Source organism: Cetorhinus maximus, chromosome 4, assembly GCF_964194155.1.
Source record: "Cetorhinus maximus chromosome 4, sCetMax3.hap1.1, whole genome shotgun sequence".
Lineage (NCBI taxonomy): Eukaryota > Metazoa > Chordata > Chondrichthyes > Lamniformes > Cetorhinidae > Cetorhinus > Cetorhinus maximus.
In genome coordinates, this window is record NC_135882.1 from 98296288 (window position 1) to 98313663 (window position 17376).

At 46.6% G+C, this 17376-nt stretch overlaps 1 protein-coding gene across 2 annotated transcripts in view; it reads right to left on the reverse strand.

The window, feature by feature from the left end:
• The window catches only part of sntg1 (syntrophin, gamma 1), a 637587-nt gene that overhangs the window by 133653 nt on the left and 486558 nt on the right, over positions 1 to 17376 (reverse strand). For both annotated transcript variants that reach the window (XM_078539715.1, XM_078539716.1), the window contains exons 7-8: positions 17244 to 17287; positions 17083 to 17124 (exon numbers count right to left, since the gene is read on the reverse strand). In XM_078539715.1, the coding sequence (XP_078395841.1) occupies positions 17083 to 17124; positions 17244 to 17287 (86 nt within the window). The remainder of the gene's footprint in view (positions 1 to 17082; positions 17125 to 17243; positions 17288 to 17376) is intronic.

Below are 17376 nucleotides of genomic sequence, written 5' to 3' on the forward strand. Positions count from 1 at the left end.
AACGAAAAAGTTAAAGATGGTATCAAGCTTAAAGTGAAAGCATACAATTGTGCAAGGATGGGTGGAAGGTTAGAACTTAGGACAGAATATTTTTTAAAAACTGCAAGAAATGACTAAAAGATTGATAAGGAGGGAAAAAAATCAGATTACAAAAGAAAGCTAGCTAGAAAAATAGAAACAGATAGTAAGAGCTTCTATAGATATTTAAAAAAGAAAAGAATTAACAAAGTGAGAATACAAGTGAGTCTTGGGGAATTAATAAGGGAAAATAAGGAGATGGCAGATGAATGGAACAGGTATTTTACTACAGTTCTTCACTATAGAGGATACAGGTAACATCCCAGAAATAGCTGTAAAGCAGGAAATGGAAAGAAGGGACGAACTGAAAAAAATTACAATCACCAGGGAAGGGGTACTGAGCAAACTGCTGGAGCAGCAGGCTGACAAGTCCTGGGGCGCTGATGTACTTCATCCTAGGGCCTTAAAAGAAGTGACTACTGAGATAGTTGATGTGTTGGTTTTAATTTTCCAAAATTCCCTAGATTTGGGGAAGATTCCATTAGATTGGAAAATAGCAAATGTAATTCCTTTACTCAAAAAGGGAGAGAAGCAGATAGCAGGAAACTACAAGCCAGTTAGCTTAACATTTGTCTTAGGGAAATGTTAGAAGCTATTATTAGGGCACTTGAAAAAAATCAAGGTAATCAGGCCAAGTCAACATGGTTTTGTAAAAGGGAAAACATGTTTAATCAATTTATTGGAGCTTTTTGAAGTAACGTGTGCTGTGGATAAAGGGGAACTGGAGGATGTACTGTACTTAGATTTACAGAAGACATTTGATAAGATGTCACAGCAAAGGTTATTGTGGAAAATAAAAGCTCATGGTGTAGGGGCTAACATATTGGCATGGATAGAAGATTGACTATCTAACAGGAGCAGGAAATTCAGAGTAGGCATAAATGGGTTATTTTCTGGTTGGCAAGCTGTAATGAGTGGCGTGCTACAGGGATCAGTGTTGGGCCTCAACTTTTTACAATTTATATAAATGACTTGGGTGAAGGGACCAAAGGTATGGCTGCCAAATTTGCTGATGACACAAAGATATGTAGAAAAGTAAGTTGTGAAGCTGACAGAAGGAGGTTACAAAGGGATATAGATAGATAAAGTGAGTGGGCAAATATCTGGCAAATGGGAGTATAATGTGGGGAAATTTGAAATTGTCCATTTTGGCAGGAAGAATAAAAAAGCAAATTATCTAAATGGTGACAGATTGCCGAGTTCTGAGATATAGAGGGATTTGGGTGTCCTAATGTATGAATCACCAAAGGTTAGTATGCAGATACAGCAAGTAATTAAGAAAACTAACAGAATATTATCATTTATTGTGAAGGGGATTGAATACAAAAGTCAGGAGATTATGTTTCAATTATACAAGCCTCCACCACATCTGGAGCACTATACAGTATTGGTATCCGGATGTAAGGAAGAATGTAAATGCATTGGAGCAGTTCAGAGAAGGTTTACTAGGCTAATACCTGGAATGGGGTGGTTGTCTTATGAGGAAAGAACCATAGAACTATAGAAAAGTTACGGTGCAGAAAGGGGCCATTCAGCCCACTGTGTCGGCCCCGCTGAAAAGAGAAAAAAGAAACTAGCTGACCATTTTAATCCCACTTTCCAGCACCTGGTCCGTAGCCTTGCAGGTTACAGCACTTCAGATGCAGATCCAAGTACCTTTTAAATGAGTTGAGCATTTCAGCCTCAACCACCAACTTAAGCTGTGAATTCCAAGTGCCCACCACCCTCTGGGTGAAAACATTTTTCCTCATGTCCCCTCTAATCCTTCTAACAATCACCTTAAATTTATGCCCCCTGGTAATTGACCCTTCAGCTAAGAGAAACAGATCTTTCCTGTCTAGGCCCCTCATGATTTTGTACACCACAATTAGGTCACCCCTTAGCCTCCTCTGTTCTAAGGAAAACAACCCTAGCCTATCTAATCTTTCCTCATAGCTGCAATTTTCAAGCCCTGGCAACATTCTTGTAAATCTCCTCTGTAATCTCTCCAGATCAATTATGTCCTTCCTTTAATGTGGTGACCAGAACTGTACGCAAAATTCCAGCTTGGCCTAACCAGCGTTTTATAGAGTTCCATCATCACATCCCTCATTTTGTATTCAATACCTCACCCAATAAAGGAAAGCATTCCATGTGCTTTCTTGATCACCTTGTCCACCTGTCCTGCCACCTTCAAGGACCTGTGGACATGCACTCCAAGGCCTCTCAATTCCTCAACCCTCTCAATAACTTCCTGTTTAGTGAGTATTCCCTTGATTTGTTTGTCCTGCCCAAATACTTTACCTCACACATTTCCAGATTGAAAGATTAGATAGGCTAGGTTGGATCTGCTGAAGTTTAGAAGAATAAGAGGCAGCTTGATTGAAACATATAAAGTCCTGAGGGGTCTTGAGGGGTGTTGAGAGGATGTTTTCTCTTGGAGAATCTAGAACTAGGGGTCACTGTTTAAAAATAAGGAGTCACCCATTTAAGACTAGGGGTGAGGTGAAATTTTTTCTCTCAGAGAGTTGTGAGTCTGTGGATCTCTACTTGCAATAAAAGATGACGTTGCGTATACCAGAAGAGTGGGTATGGAGGATGCACGAGGGGCATGGAAGGGGCATGGGAGTAATGGAAGGGATATGAGGAGGCATGGGGGATATGAGGCAGTATGGAGAGGGCATGAGGAATTTAAGGGGGCATGGGGGCTTGAGGGAGAATAGAGGGGGCATGGGGTATATAAGGAGACAGTGGCAAGGCTTTTAAACTTACCTGTCAAAAGGTTCCTTACCCCTTAACAGGATTCCCCCAAGGTTCACAAACTGGCTTATCTGGTGGGGTTGAAAATAGCATGGGGATGAAATTCAAATTTCCCCTTGGCCTTTACTATGGTTATCGCTTGGTGTGCATGTGGGGTCGCGATTCAACACATTTCCTGACTAGGAAAATATGGTGTGGGTTGGGAATGGAAGGGTAAGTTTGAAATTCCAGCCCGTCAGGCCTAATTTTACTCACCTCAATTCCAGGCAGGTGCAGGAAGGGAAATCAGCCCTCAACAAGGATTCAAAAATAAAAATCACTGTTAAAAAGCCTGCTACTTCTGAGTGAACAGTGAGTAACTTTTTTCTGGGGTTTCCAACAGTGATATGGGAGTGGGAAAGCTTAAATTCTCACTGATTTCAGTGATTGCCAGCTCTTGGGACTCAGCCTGTCCGAGACTCTCACCCTTAGTGAAGGGCCACAACTGCTGAATTTCCAGGGAAATCTGCTCAAGACTGACTCTTTGAAGCTGTGGTCAGTTTCAGAGGGTAAATGATGGTGAACTCTGGCAGTTTGCTGTTGATCCCAACTGTCTCACGACCACTTCCAACACCCCCGTGCAACACTGGGGGTGGAATTGTCCCAGATTTGCTGTCAGTGTGGTAGCGGGTGGGAAAAAAAATGACATTCCACCCGCCAGCAGCAATGACAGCTTCTCACGCCGTATCATCCCAAACCAGCTGCACTAATTATACATTCCCAGGAAACACACTGTTTCCATGAAGGGTGGGCTCTCATTCGCCTACCATGCCATCAGCTCACCACTTCATCACGCTGGGCGCCATATTTAATGTTCAGCCTCTCAGTGCTTCCAGACCACGACTGCTGCAAAGATGACATGGCCCTGAAAGGCAAGAAGACTGCAGCCCCTCAGTTTAATGACATGTTCCTCAAGCACCTTTTGAACGCTGGAGGCCTGCCGTGATGTCCTCTAACCCCGCTCTGGCTGCAGGATGGGCAGAACATCACCAATCCAGCTTGGCTGGCAGTAGCAGCGATGGTCAGTGCCAATGGCCTGCAAAAGAGGCCAGCCACCCAGTGCCACAAAGAGGATGAATGATCTCATCCGTTCTGCCAGGTCAACTCACTCTTCTCATCACTCTCAACTCACAGACTCACAAACCCATCACACATCCACAGGGATCTCACACCTCAAGGGCCAAAACCACTAATTCTAACACACACCTTTACATCTTCCTCAGGCTCATATTGACTAGAACTCATGTCCTTATCTGGTCAATGTCTCCATGCACCACACAAATATTCCACGCAGTACCACGTGTCCTGCTCACACTCTTTCCATCTGTTTTCATACAGGAGAAGCCTGCTCACATCAGCAGGGAGAGCTCTCAGACCAGGGGGTGGAGTGGCCCACATTAGGCCCCTCACTCACTTTGAGGAGTGTGCCATCATGCTGACTGGTGAGGGTGTGAACCATGCCGGCTGTGTTGATGAGGTTGGTGGCGAACATCCTCAAAAGGATCCTGCACCACATCATCCCTCTCTCAACACAAATGAGTGCTTTCTCTCCTATTTTTGACTCTGCTGCCATGCACTAATTATCTCTACGTTTGTTCAACAGGGAGCTCTGTGAAGTTACCAACACCCTCAGCCAGCCAGTCCTGCAGCTCCATCCATATCCTCACTTCCAGCCAAGAGGACTTCTCCATTGAAGGGCTGGAAATAAGCAGCCTGGAAGGCCCATCACAGCGCATACCCACACCCTCCACCAGTGCAGAGACATGCACCTCAATGGGACCTAGATCTAGAGCAGGCTGAGGTTCACAATCTGGTGGTCACCACACGAACACGTGTCCGCAGCAGGAAGAGGCAGGTTCGGCCGAGCTCCCTGGCACTTGGAGGGCTGCTGAGGAAGAGGAGTCTGTGAGGTCCGAGTCAGATGATGAACCTCTGGATTAGGCCTTTCAATTCATCCTGGGGAATCAACAGAAGGCAGGGGAATATCAAACAGAGCTGTTGGAAACCCTAAGCAGAGTGGCACATGAGTCGGAGGAGTGCATCCGCCTGCTCTCTGATGAAGCGGTGCCCATATGTGCATGTATAGCGGTCTCCATGGGGAGCATGGCGGACGCCAGGGAGACCCTGGTCTAGCTGAACGCAGAGATATGTGCAGATCTGCACCCTATCGCGGGAGACATGGATAGGTTCCTGCAGTGGCAACAGGAGAGGGAAACGAGGCACCTCGACATCCCTCTAGGTGCTCCTTCCCCTCAAGGAATCAGGCTGGGGCCCCAGGGAGGAGGAGCAGTAACTGGACACCCCTGGGTCATCCACTCAGGAATCTCTCTTTCCAAGTCCCCTTTGCCTATGAGCCTCTCAACCTCTTCCTCTATCACTGCAGGGGGAGCAGCTGGCCCACAGGTGGAAAGCCAAAGCAAGCCAGAGCCCCCAAGGCCTCAGCTCTCCAGAGGACACACGCTGAAATCACCAGAGGCAACAAGGCCAACCATTGCATGGGCTGTCTCCGCCCCTGTTGCAGATGTCAGGGCAGCAACTAGAAGTCCAAGGCGTTCAATAGTTAAGAAATTCAGATCACAGTTGGTTGCATGGACCACGAATGATTCTGGAGGGAAAAGTGTGTGTGTGTGTGTGTGTGTGTGTGTGTGCGCACGTGCATGTGTGGCAGAGCCTTTCGGAGCCTCGTATAAGCACTCTCCCAAGCACACGGATCTTTCCCCTATCACACTCATCTCAGTGTCCTGAGCATTTTCAATGCTGCCTGCTGGAGTTCACTTTCAGTTGACCATCTGAACTGACCTACATTTCCGCCCACACACTGATCACACTCCCATGCAACACCTGATCTCACCCACCACGACTGTCATTTCACTTTCGATTTAGCCAGTGTGTTGGTAATACAGGTTTTCTTTTGCTTCCCCACTCTTTCCCTTCCCCCCAGTCACCCATTTACTTTCCTTCATCACTGTTGACACCCCTGGCATTGCCTTCCGCCTCCCCTCTCTGACCTACCAGTCACAACCCTTTTCTTTCGGGGATATCCAGGCGAATGTGCACATTCCCTTCCCAAAAATTCCACCCCCATCCACAATAACCTCCACAACCTCCTCTTTCCCATCCCCAGTGTCTGTGTCTGCCTCCAAGACCCCAGAAACCACCCTTGCCATTGCTTCTACTGATACCATCGAACCATCACCCTTCCACCCTACCGCCTCTCTCTGGTCTCAGTCATTCTCACCATTCTCTCCCCTCACCACACCCACCCTCATTAAACTGAGAGTCATGGACTCATCAGAGCCCTCCCTTTCACCTTCATCTGGACATGCATTGACTCCTTCCCCCCCAGAACCCCTTCCCCTCTTGGACCCCCTTCCCCCCCCAGAACTCCTTGCCCCCAGACTTATTCCTTCCTCCACCCTTACTTCCTCCCATCTCTGCATTTCTTCCTCCCCCTGGACTCCTTCCTCCCCCTGTATCCCCCCACCCCCACCAACTCTTTGTACACCTTCCTCCTCCTGGATTCCTCCCTGCCCCTGGACTCCCTCCCTTCTCCGCACTCCTTACTCCCTCCGAACTTCTGCCCTTCTACCTTACACCCCCCTTACACCTACCTCCCCAGTTGGCGTCTTCTACCCCATTATCCCCTCCTCCCCCTCTAGTCCCTCCCCCACAACCTGCCCCCGACAGCTTTGTTCCTCTCTCCTAACCTCAACCACCCGACACCTCTTCCTCTCCCTGTCGATCCTAAACCTTCCTTTCCCACAGCCCCGGTACATTTTCCTCACCCAAATACAGCTGGAACTTTCTCTCCACCCCCTCGACCATCACCCATTGTGAGCAGACTCTCAACGGTGACCTTCCAACTTCCATGAGCTGCTTCATGGTGGAGCCATGTCTGTGAGAATCCACCCGGCATGCCATGGACATTCCACCAGGTTCCCATTGGTGTCGGCTCCAGCATCTTCTGCTCCTCGGATGTCCGCGATGTGAGCAAGGCCTTGGCGGTAAGTCCTGACTTCTGCATGTCACACTTGTCAAGACGTGTTCTGCACCACCTGTTTTCTCGCCGACGTGGGCAGACGATCCAGTGCGCGGGGATGATTCTGGCGGGCTGGCATTATAATGATATGCAGGTGTATTATAATGAGATTCCGGACATCTGACAGTGGGAAACGCAGCCTGCCATCGACAGGCTGAGCAGACAATCGCAAACCAATTTTTGGCCTTCTTACCATATTGTCTGCTCATGCCACCAAACATGCCTGACGCCATCGGGCATGGAAAAGTCCGCCCTGGGCTGTCATTAATGTATGTGATAACATGTTCATACCAAATTCCTCTCTCCAGTATTTTACTGAAATTGTTAGCCAATTTATAATAAAGCAATTATAGGAATTTCATCAGAACACATTAGCACATTTGTTAGTAATATCACACAGCATGACTTCAACCCAGTAGTGTTACAATGAGATGCATTACTATTAATATAAAGATAGGCAGGTGTACAATGATACATTACTGTATGTCTTATTTTTCCCAACTGACTCCAAATACAGTATATCTCTTTATTAGAGGATCGGGTTCCATTTGAATCCCAACACTGCTTATTTGATGTTACCATCTGTAATTTGCTGTGCATGCACACCATAATGCTATGCCCTTGTCTCCTAACTGGAAAAAATATGTTAATTATACCTCAAGGTTATTTATACAGAATTAGTGTACCTGAATTTTTTGAGTGCTCGCTTGGTATCAACCTCAATTATCTGTGGGCTGTAATGTTTGTTTATGCTTATGTCAACACATATTACTAAAGAACATTGTGTGAACACATATTACTCAAGAACAATTAATTTCATGTGTCCTTGTCATAGAAGTCCCTCTTGAAAAAAAAAATCACATTTCTAAATCTCTCCTTATATTTTTGAAATGTGCTGTTGGAGGAATTTTAGTAACAAATGGCTGGACACTATTTCTTAACGGGCTTCAGGCATCGGAAGACCTCACACAAGTCAATACCGTACCTGGACACATAAAATTCTTAACAAATAATTGGGGAGCTTGAGGATCAGGAAGGTTAGGGTCAAAACTGTTTCACAGATTACTATGGCAGTAACAATTAATAATGATCAAAACCAAAAACTTAAATTGTACAAAACAAATAATCCGCTCTACCTCACTTATTACAAGCCTGTGCGTGATATTAGTCTTAACCGGTTGGCTACATTTGTCACAAACTTTAACGTCAGTGAATAGCCAATATCACTTACAGGGTGATTTTTGTGTTTCTACCATGCCAATTTTACCTAAAAATTGAATAATAGGGGACCATAAATGTGTGTACAGTTGTTGCTGAACTTCCACCATTTTTGATTTTTGAGTGGACTTTGAACAAGTTCCCATCGGAAACAAGCTGGGAGATAGCCAATTCCAAAAACATTTAATTCTCAGATAAAACTCTACAGTAAGTCTGCAGTAGATGTTTGCAGCTCGAGAAGCTCCAGCTCAGCACCATTGAGCTGGAGGCCGAGCTGCAGACACTGGCACATCAGGGGGGAGGGAAGTTACCTGGATGCTTTGTACCAGGAGGCAGTCACACCAGTTTGCATAGGATCTTCTGATTTGGTCAGTGGTCAGGGGCAGGGGCGTACGACTGTAAGCGAGGCAGGTAAGGGGTCCCAGAGGGCAGGAGTGCAGGACTGTCAGCCTCCGCAATTGTCCGAATGGTTTGAGGTTCTCTCAGCTTGTTTGGATGAGAGTGAGGATTGCAAGGTGGCTGAGCAAACTGAACATGACACCTTGGTACAGGAAGCCATTCAACAGATTAATAAGTACGATCTAATAGCCATTACAGGGACATGGCTGTAGGACAGGATAGATTGGGACCAGAATATTGAAGTGTATGTGAGCTTTAGAAATGATACGATGTTAAGAAAAGGTGGAGGGTGGTTTTGTTAATTAAAGACAACATTAGCACAATAGCAAGGGATGACCTAAGTTCAGGAAACCAAGATATAGAAGTGGCTTGGGTAGAGATGAGGAATGATAAAGGCAAGAATCACTTGTGGAAGTGGTGTACAGGCCCCCTAACAGTACCCATTTGGTAGGATGGGGTGTCAAAGAAGAAATAGCAGGAGCTTGTCAGAAAGGTATGGTGATTATCATGGGGGATTTTAATCTACTTTTACACTAGAATAATCAGATGGGCAAAGGTAGCGTAGATGGTGAATTCATAGAAAGTTTTCAGGATAATTTCTTAAATCAGCACTTTCTGCAGCCAACCAGGGAGCAGGCTATACTCGTCCTGGCATTGTGCAATGAGATAGGGTTAATTAATGACCTGATTGTGAAGGCACCCTTGGTAACTGTGATCATAATACGATTGTAATTTACATTCAGTTTGAGGGAGAGAAGACTGGGTCTAAGACTAGTATTTTGAACTTAATAAGGACAATTATGAGGGCATGAAAGCAGAGCTTTCACCAAAATGAACTGGCAAGTTGGATTGAGGGATAGGTCAAGAGAGATGTAATGGCAGACATTTAAGGGGATATTTCAGAATACACAGAATAGATACGTTCCAACAAGAAAACACAATTCCAAGGGGAAGACCAACCATCTGTGGTTAACTTACTCACTTTTCCAGAACCACTTTATCCAATTCAGGGTCGTGGGGAGTCGGAGCCTATCCTGGTAGGCAATGGGTACGGTGGGGTTGGGGGGGGTACACCCAGGACAGGATGCCAGTCCATCGCAGGGCACACACACAGACAAAGGGGCAATTTAACGATAGTCAATCCACCCAACCAGCATATCTTTGGACAGTGAGCGGAAGCAGAGCACCAGGCAGAAATCCAGGCAGATGTGCATACTCCACACAGACAGACACCTGAGGTCAGAATCGAACCTGGAGCTGTGAGGCAGCAGTGCTAACCACTGCAACACCCCCAAGGTTAACTAAAAAAGTTAAAGATATTATCAGACTTAAAGAAAAAGCATATAATTGTGCAAAGATGGGTGGCAGGTCAGAAGATTGGACATGATATAAAAAAACAGCAAAGAAGGAGTAAAAGATTAATAAAGAGGGAAAATTAAAGTACGGGAGAAAGCGAGCTAGGAATATAAAGTCAGATAGTAAGAGTTTCTATAGATACTTAAAAAAGAAAAGAGTTAACCAAGTGAGCACTGGTCCGACAGAAAGTGAGTCTGGGGAGTTAATAATAGAAAATAAGGAGATGGCAGATGAATTGAACAGATACTTTGCATCGGTCTTCACTATCAAGGATACAAGTAATATCCCAGAAATGGCTGTAAATCAGGAATTGGAATGGAGGGAGGAACTCAAGAAAATTACTATCACCAGGGAAGAGGTACTGAGCAAATTGTTGAAGCTCTGGGTTTTCAAGTCCTTGGGTCCTGATGGATTTCATCCTAGGGCCTTAAAAGCAGTGGCTAGCGAGATAGTTGATGAATGGATTTTAATTTTCCAAAATTCACTAGATTTGCGGAAGGTTTCATTCGTTTGAAAAATAGCTATAACTCTTTTGTACAAAAATGGAAAGAGACAAAAAGCAGGAAGCTATAGGCCAGCTAGCTTAACATCTGTCATAGGGAAAAGGTTAGAAGCTATCATTAAAGACATTATAACAGGGCACTTAGATCATTTCAAGGTAATCAGGCAGAGTCAATGTGATTTTGTAAAAGTAAAATCATGTTTAATCATTTTATTGGAGTTCTTCGAAGAAGTAACAGGTGCTGTGGATAAAGTCATTGGCAAGTCTGGCAAATCTTTGAAATGCTCCTGAAATTAACACAATGAGCAAAGAGGCTTTGAAAAATCTATTCATCTTAGAACATCATCAAAGTGTCAATCATCTGTGGATGACTCACGGTTGTGAATGTATTGTACTTAGATTTTCAGAAGGCATTTGATAAGGTGCCTCATCACAGGTTAATGCAGAAAATAAAAACGCATGGTGTACAGGCTAACATATTGTCATGGATAGACGATTGGCTATCTAGCAGGAAATAGAGAGTAGGCATTAATGGATCATTTTTTGGTTGGCAGGATGTGACGAGTGGTGTGCCACAGGGATCAGTGCTGGATCTCAAGTAATTACAGTTTATATAAATTATTTGGATGAAGGGATCAAAGGTAACTGTATCAAGAGAAGCACTTTGAACAAATCGCTATTCATCTATTTTTCCAGGTATCCTCATTGTGAATGCTTGGCTGAGCTCCATGAATGGCTAATGGGCTCAGCTCAGCAGGGATCTGATTGCAGAGCTTGAAGTGGAGAGCTAGCTTCATTTGATTGACAGTTTTATGATATTGGCTAGGTTATTCTTCCTTTGATGTGGGTTTTCAATACCTCTTTGTTTAGTTGGACAAGATTAAGAGGTGTTAAGAGGGTGAAAGCTTTCTTCATTGATACTATGAATGTCTATAGATGATTGACACTTTGATGATGTTCTAAGATGAGTAGTTTTTTCAAAGCCTCTTTGCTCATTGTGTCAGTTTCAGGAACATTTCAAAGGTTTGCCAGACTTGCCAATGGCTTATTGGTTCTGTACATAGTGGATACTGGAAGAGTGGGTATGGAGGATGCTTGAGGGGCATGGAAGATGCAATGGGATTAATAGAATGGGGGTAATAGAAGGAGGAAAGGTGACAGCTAGGGGACATAACAACCATGTACAAGACTGTGATAATGTCCGAATAAACCAAGGCAGGCCTTCTAACCAGCTGGCCTTGGAACCTGCCAGCCTCCAATGCTGCCTCAGGCCTGTCTATCGAGACAGACCTGAACCTTGCCTGCCCACATTTCAAGAAGATAAAAATAATGTGGGAGTTGGAGAATGTGGCAGGGTCAGGATTGCAAAGTCAGGAAATGGCATGACTCGCAGTTCCTGATGCTGAGGGGATGATCCTGCCTTGAATGTCTGTGCTAATCTTTTAATGTGATTGGCTGCTTGAACAGCCCGATGACATTACTGTTGCTCCACACTGAGAATGCCCTGTAAAGAATACAGCAGGCACTTGTAGCACCACTGCGCGTTGATAGAAATGAAATTCACAAATATAGAGCATGTTACCATGTCTTGTATCAACATGTCATGGGTGGAGTGCGGGGTTGGAGGGGCTACTGGACAGAGAGAGCCATTGCATAGGATTTCTCAAGTGTCTGCTTCCATGTAAGTCAGTGGATTTGTTGGGAGAGTCCCCAGAGCAAGTGTGGCTGGAATCGGTATAGATGAAGCAGAGGTGATGCCACATTCACTCAATCCTTTCCCCATTTATGTGTGAGAAAACAGGAAACCAGCCAGTCACTACAGCAGTGGATGTGATGGAACCTGTTGTGGGGCTTGTGCTTGTCTGCATAGCAAATTGCAGAAGATCGCATATTACTAGCTCATCTGTGAATCTCAACTTGTGAAGGCAATTCTATTCAGAAATTTCCAGGTAGGTATTCCTAAGTCTATGAACATGGCTATTTTGGCAATGGTGAGTCTGCTTCTGATGTAGAAGCACTTGCTTCACATCATTCACTCACACTCTTCTTCCACCTCCAGAAAAGGAATGCAGAGGGGATATGAAATTAAGCAATTTTAGTTCGTACAACCAAATGCTCACTTTCTGGATTGGACTTGAATGTGTTTGAACTTAACAGCTACTATTTAATGGGCTGGTTATTTGCACTGTGAGATTCCATTAAAAAAATGCGTTTTTTACGTCTGACCTGCATACAATTCACATGAACCTGCCAAATCGCAACATACAAGAGAACTTGACCAGTAGCACCGACAACAAATTGTTACACCATAGTTTGTACTAAGTGCGGTAGCGGGCAGGTAAAAGGACGTTTTACCAGCCGGCCGCAATGGCAGCTTTTCATGCCTATCATCCCAAACCCACTGTATTAATTATGCATTCCTGGGAAACACACCATTTCTATGGCAGACGGGCTCACATTCGCCTGACACGCCCTCACCTCAGTGCTTCATTACCAGGCACCATATTTAAAGTCCAGCTGCAGGTACACCTCTCACTGCTTCCAGCCCATGACTGCTGCAAAGAAGACATGGCCCTGAAAGGCAAAAAGACCGCAGCTCCCAGGTTTTGTGACGAGTCCCTCAAGCACCTTTTGGATGCCATGGAGGCTCGCTATGATGTCCCCTACCCCTGCTCTGGCCGCAGGAGGGGCAACAGCATCACCAATCCAGCATGGGAGGTGATGGCAGCGGTGTTCATTGCCAATGCCCTACAAAAGAGGACAGCCACCCAGTGCCACTACAGGATGAATGGTTTCATCTGTTCCGCCAGGATGATTCACTCTTCTCATCACTTTCAACTCACGCACTCACAAACCCATCACACATCCACAGGAATCTCACGCCAAGGACAACACCAACAACTCTTACGGACACCCTCACATCTCCATCAGGCTCATACCCTCTGGTGCTCGCATCCTCATCCTGTTATGGTTCCGCTCACCACACAAATATTCTATGCTGTGCCATGTGTCCTGCTCACGCTCTCTCCATCTGTTTTCATGCAGGAGAAGCTGGCTCACATCAGCAGGGAGAGGTCTCAGGCCGGGGGTGGAGTGTCCCACATTAGGCCCCTGACTCACTTTGAGGAATGTGCCATCACGCTGGCTGGTGAGGGCGTAGACCATGCCATCACTGACAGTGAGATCAGCGGTGAACACCCTCGTGAGGATCCTGCACCACATCATCCCTCACTCAATGCAAATGTGAGCGCTCTCTCTCCTGCTTTTGACTCTGCTGTCATGCGCTACTTATCTCTACTTTGGTTCACAGGGAGCTCTGCCAAACGACCAACATCCTCAGCCAGCCAGTCCCTCAGCTCCATCCATGTCCTCACCACAAGTCAAGAGGACACCTCCTCCATTGAAGGGCTGGAAATAAGCAGCCTGAAAGACCCATCACAGTGCTTACTTACACCCTCCACCAGCGCAGAGACACACACCTCGGTGGGAGCCAGATCTCAAGGAGCCTCAGGTTCACAATCTGGTGGTCATCGCACGGACATATGTCCACAGAAGCGGGAGGCAGGTTCATGCAAGCTCCCTGGCACTCAGAGGATTGCTGGGGATCAGGCATCTGTGAGGTCCGAGTCAGATGACGATCCTCTGGATTTGGCCTTCCAACTCATCCTGCAGAGTGACACGAGAGTCAGAGGAGTACGTCCACCTGCTCTCTGATAAAGTGGTGCCCACATGTATGTGTATGGAGGTCTCCAGGGGGAGAATGGCGGATGCCATGGAGACCCTAGTCCAGCAGAATGCGGAGATGTATGTAGTCCTGCACTCCATTGCAGGAGCCATGAGTGAGTTCCTGCAGTGGCAATGCGAGAGGGAAACGGGGCACCTCGATGTCCCTCCAGGTGCTCCTTCCCCTCAAGGAGTTAGGCCAAGGCCCCCTGGCACCCAAAGGGAGGAGCTGCAGCTGGACACCCCGGGTCACCCACACAGGGATCTCAGAGACTGTCCACTCCCTCCGAGCCCCCTTTGCCTGTGACCCCTCAACCCCGTCCTCTGTCACCGCAGAGGGAGCAGCTGGCCAATGCGTGATTCTGGAGAGAGAAGTATGTGTGCGGCAGGGCCTTTCGGAGCCTTGTGCAAGCACTCTCCCACGCATGCAGATCCTTCTCGTATCACACTCGCCTCAATGTCCTGAGTATTTTGAATGCTGCCTGCTGGCGTTTGCTTTCAGTTGTCCATCTGAGCTGACCTACATCTCCGCCCACCCATTGATCACACTGCCATGCAGCACCTGATCTCACCCAACACAACTGTCGTTTCACTTTTGATTTGGACAGCCTAGTCTGGATTCGCTTTGGAGTCATCTTTCCCCTCCCCAGTCACCTGTTACCTTTCCCCTATCAAGGTTGACCCCCGGCATCACTTTCCGCCTCCGCTCCGTGATCCACCTGCCACAACCCTTTACCTTCGGGGATGTCCAGCTGAATGTGCACGTTCCCTTCCTTCCCGAAAACCCCACTCCCATCCATGTTCACCTCCCCAACCTCCTCCTTCCTACTCCCAGGGTCCATGTCTGCCTCCAAGTCCCCACCAACCACCCTTGCTATCCCTTCTACAGCTAGCGTTGAACTCTCACCCTCCCACCCTGCCGCCTCATTCTGCCCTCGGTCATTCTCATCATTCCCCCATATCATGTCCACCTTCACTTCACTCTGCAGGAAACAGTCATGGACCCATCAGACCCTTACCTTGCACATTCACCTGGGCATCCCCCCCTCCAGACCCCTTCCCCCATTGGAACCCCTTCCCCGCTCTGGACCCCTCTACCCCCCCGGAATCCCTTTCCCCCTCCGGACCCCTTGCCCCCCAGAACTCCTTACCTCTGGACCGCTTCTCCGTCTTGGACCCGCTCCCTCCTCCAGACCCCTTCCCTCCCTGGAAATCCTTCCCACTGTGCCTCCCCCACTTAGTCCTCCCAACCCCTGGACTTCCCCCGTCTTAGTCCCTCCCCTCCCTGACTCTCTCAAACACCTTTACTTCTTCCGCCACACTTGGTCCTTCCCCCCTCCCGACACCTTCCTCCAGCCTCATTTCTTCCCCCAGCCTCACTTCTTCCCCCTTCCTGACTTCTTCCTCCACCCTTACTCCCTCCCCTCTCCGCACTCCTTCCTCCCCCCTGGACTCCTTACCCGCTCCAAACTTCTTCCCATGCATCTTCCGCCCCCTTTACACCTACCTCCCCAGTTGCCATCTTCTCCCCCGTTATCCCCTCCTCCTCTGTGCTCCCTCCCCCCTCCTAGCCTCACCTTCCTGACACCTTCATTCCCCCTCTCCCAACCTCGCCCCTCCGACATCTCCATTCCTCCCCTTTCCAACCTCACCCCAAAACCTTCATTCGCCCATTCGCCCCTCCCGACCTTACCCCCTCCTGACACCTTCATTCCCCCTCTCCCAACCTCACCTCCCCGACACCTTCACACCTTCAACCCCTCTCCCAACCTCTTCCTCTCCCAGTCGATCCTAGACCTTTCTTTCCCACCGCCTCGACCATCATCCATTGTGAGAATCAATGGTGAGTTTCCAACTTTCAAGAGCTGCTTTGCAGCAGAGCCATGTCCATGGGAATCCACACAACCTACCATGGTCGTTCCTCCGGGATCCCGTTGGTGTCGGGCTCCAGCATCTTCTGCACCTCGGATGTCCATGATGTGAGCAAGACCCTGTAAGTATGTCCCAGCTTTTGCACCTCAAGTTGTCAAGATGTATTCTGCACGGTGTGTTTTCCTGCCGATGTGGGCGGACAATCCAATGGGTGGAGGTTGGGGTGGCGGTGGGGGGGTTGCAGATGAATCCGGCGGGCTGGCCTTATAATGAGATGCTGATGTATTACAATGGGGTTCCTGATGTCCGACGACGGGAATCATAGCCTGCCATCGATGAGCTGAGCGGACGATCGCAAACAAGTTTCACAGCGTTGTTTACCTGATTTTTGGCCTTTTCACCATATTGTCCGCTCACGACACCGAACACACCCGGCACCAGCAGACACTGGTGATTCTGACCTATATGTTGTGTTGGGACCTAGCAAAATAGATCTTCAACAACCTCACCTTCCCTTCACTATGCCCAAGACTGTTCTGTACATTTTTGCTTTGATTGGAATTTCTATCTAATATTCACCAAATTTCAGTGTCACTGAGATCCTCTTCTTCATCTATTATGTGGGGTCATGTGGCCCTAAAAATTAAAATGTACATCTTCCAGTCAGAGTTGGGATGCATGATATTTTCTATAGTTTATTCGACATAATACCTGAGGTGTGTATCTGAGACAAACACAATAGTTATTCTAAAGAAAATATGAGGGTGATTTTCCATTTCAACACTTGTGGTGCATACTGAAAATGCATTTCAGAAATTTTCCTGTCCTATTTCATCCATTAAAATGAAATGAAACATTTCCCCTTATACTTGGTACTCTTTTTACTTTGGTAAATGGAAGTTGGTTGCATGTTGTGATCACATTGATATTTTTGCCTCATGGTATAAACAATGCTCCTGGCATGTAGAGGTTTTAAATCTGACTACTTAGTTTATGAAAGAGTGACAGTTTAACACAGCTATCAAAATGTACATTCATTTCGAATGAGCTAGATTCTAAGGGGTTTTTTTTACAGTAAAAGAAAGGGACAAAAATCAAAAATTCATTGTGTACTCACCACTTCTTCATGTTTGCAGTTCCTAACATTTATTCCATTTATCTAATGGTGCAGGGAAAGTAGGAAAGGAAGAAAAGATATTGCTGACAAACCTAAATTCACTGCAATTATCTGTGGTCAGCAGTAATTACTTAAATAAGAAAACATTACAGTGTACACACCTGAAGGATAGCATCTCCAATAAACAGCAAGCCCGATAGGTCAGCTTTGTAAATAAGACAGGAGAAAAAACATCTAGTGTCAAATTACTTCAGTTAGAAATCTAAATAAAACATTGGAGATTTAATGCAAAAA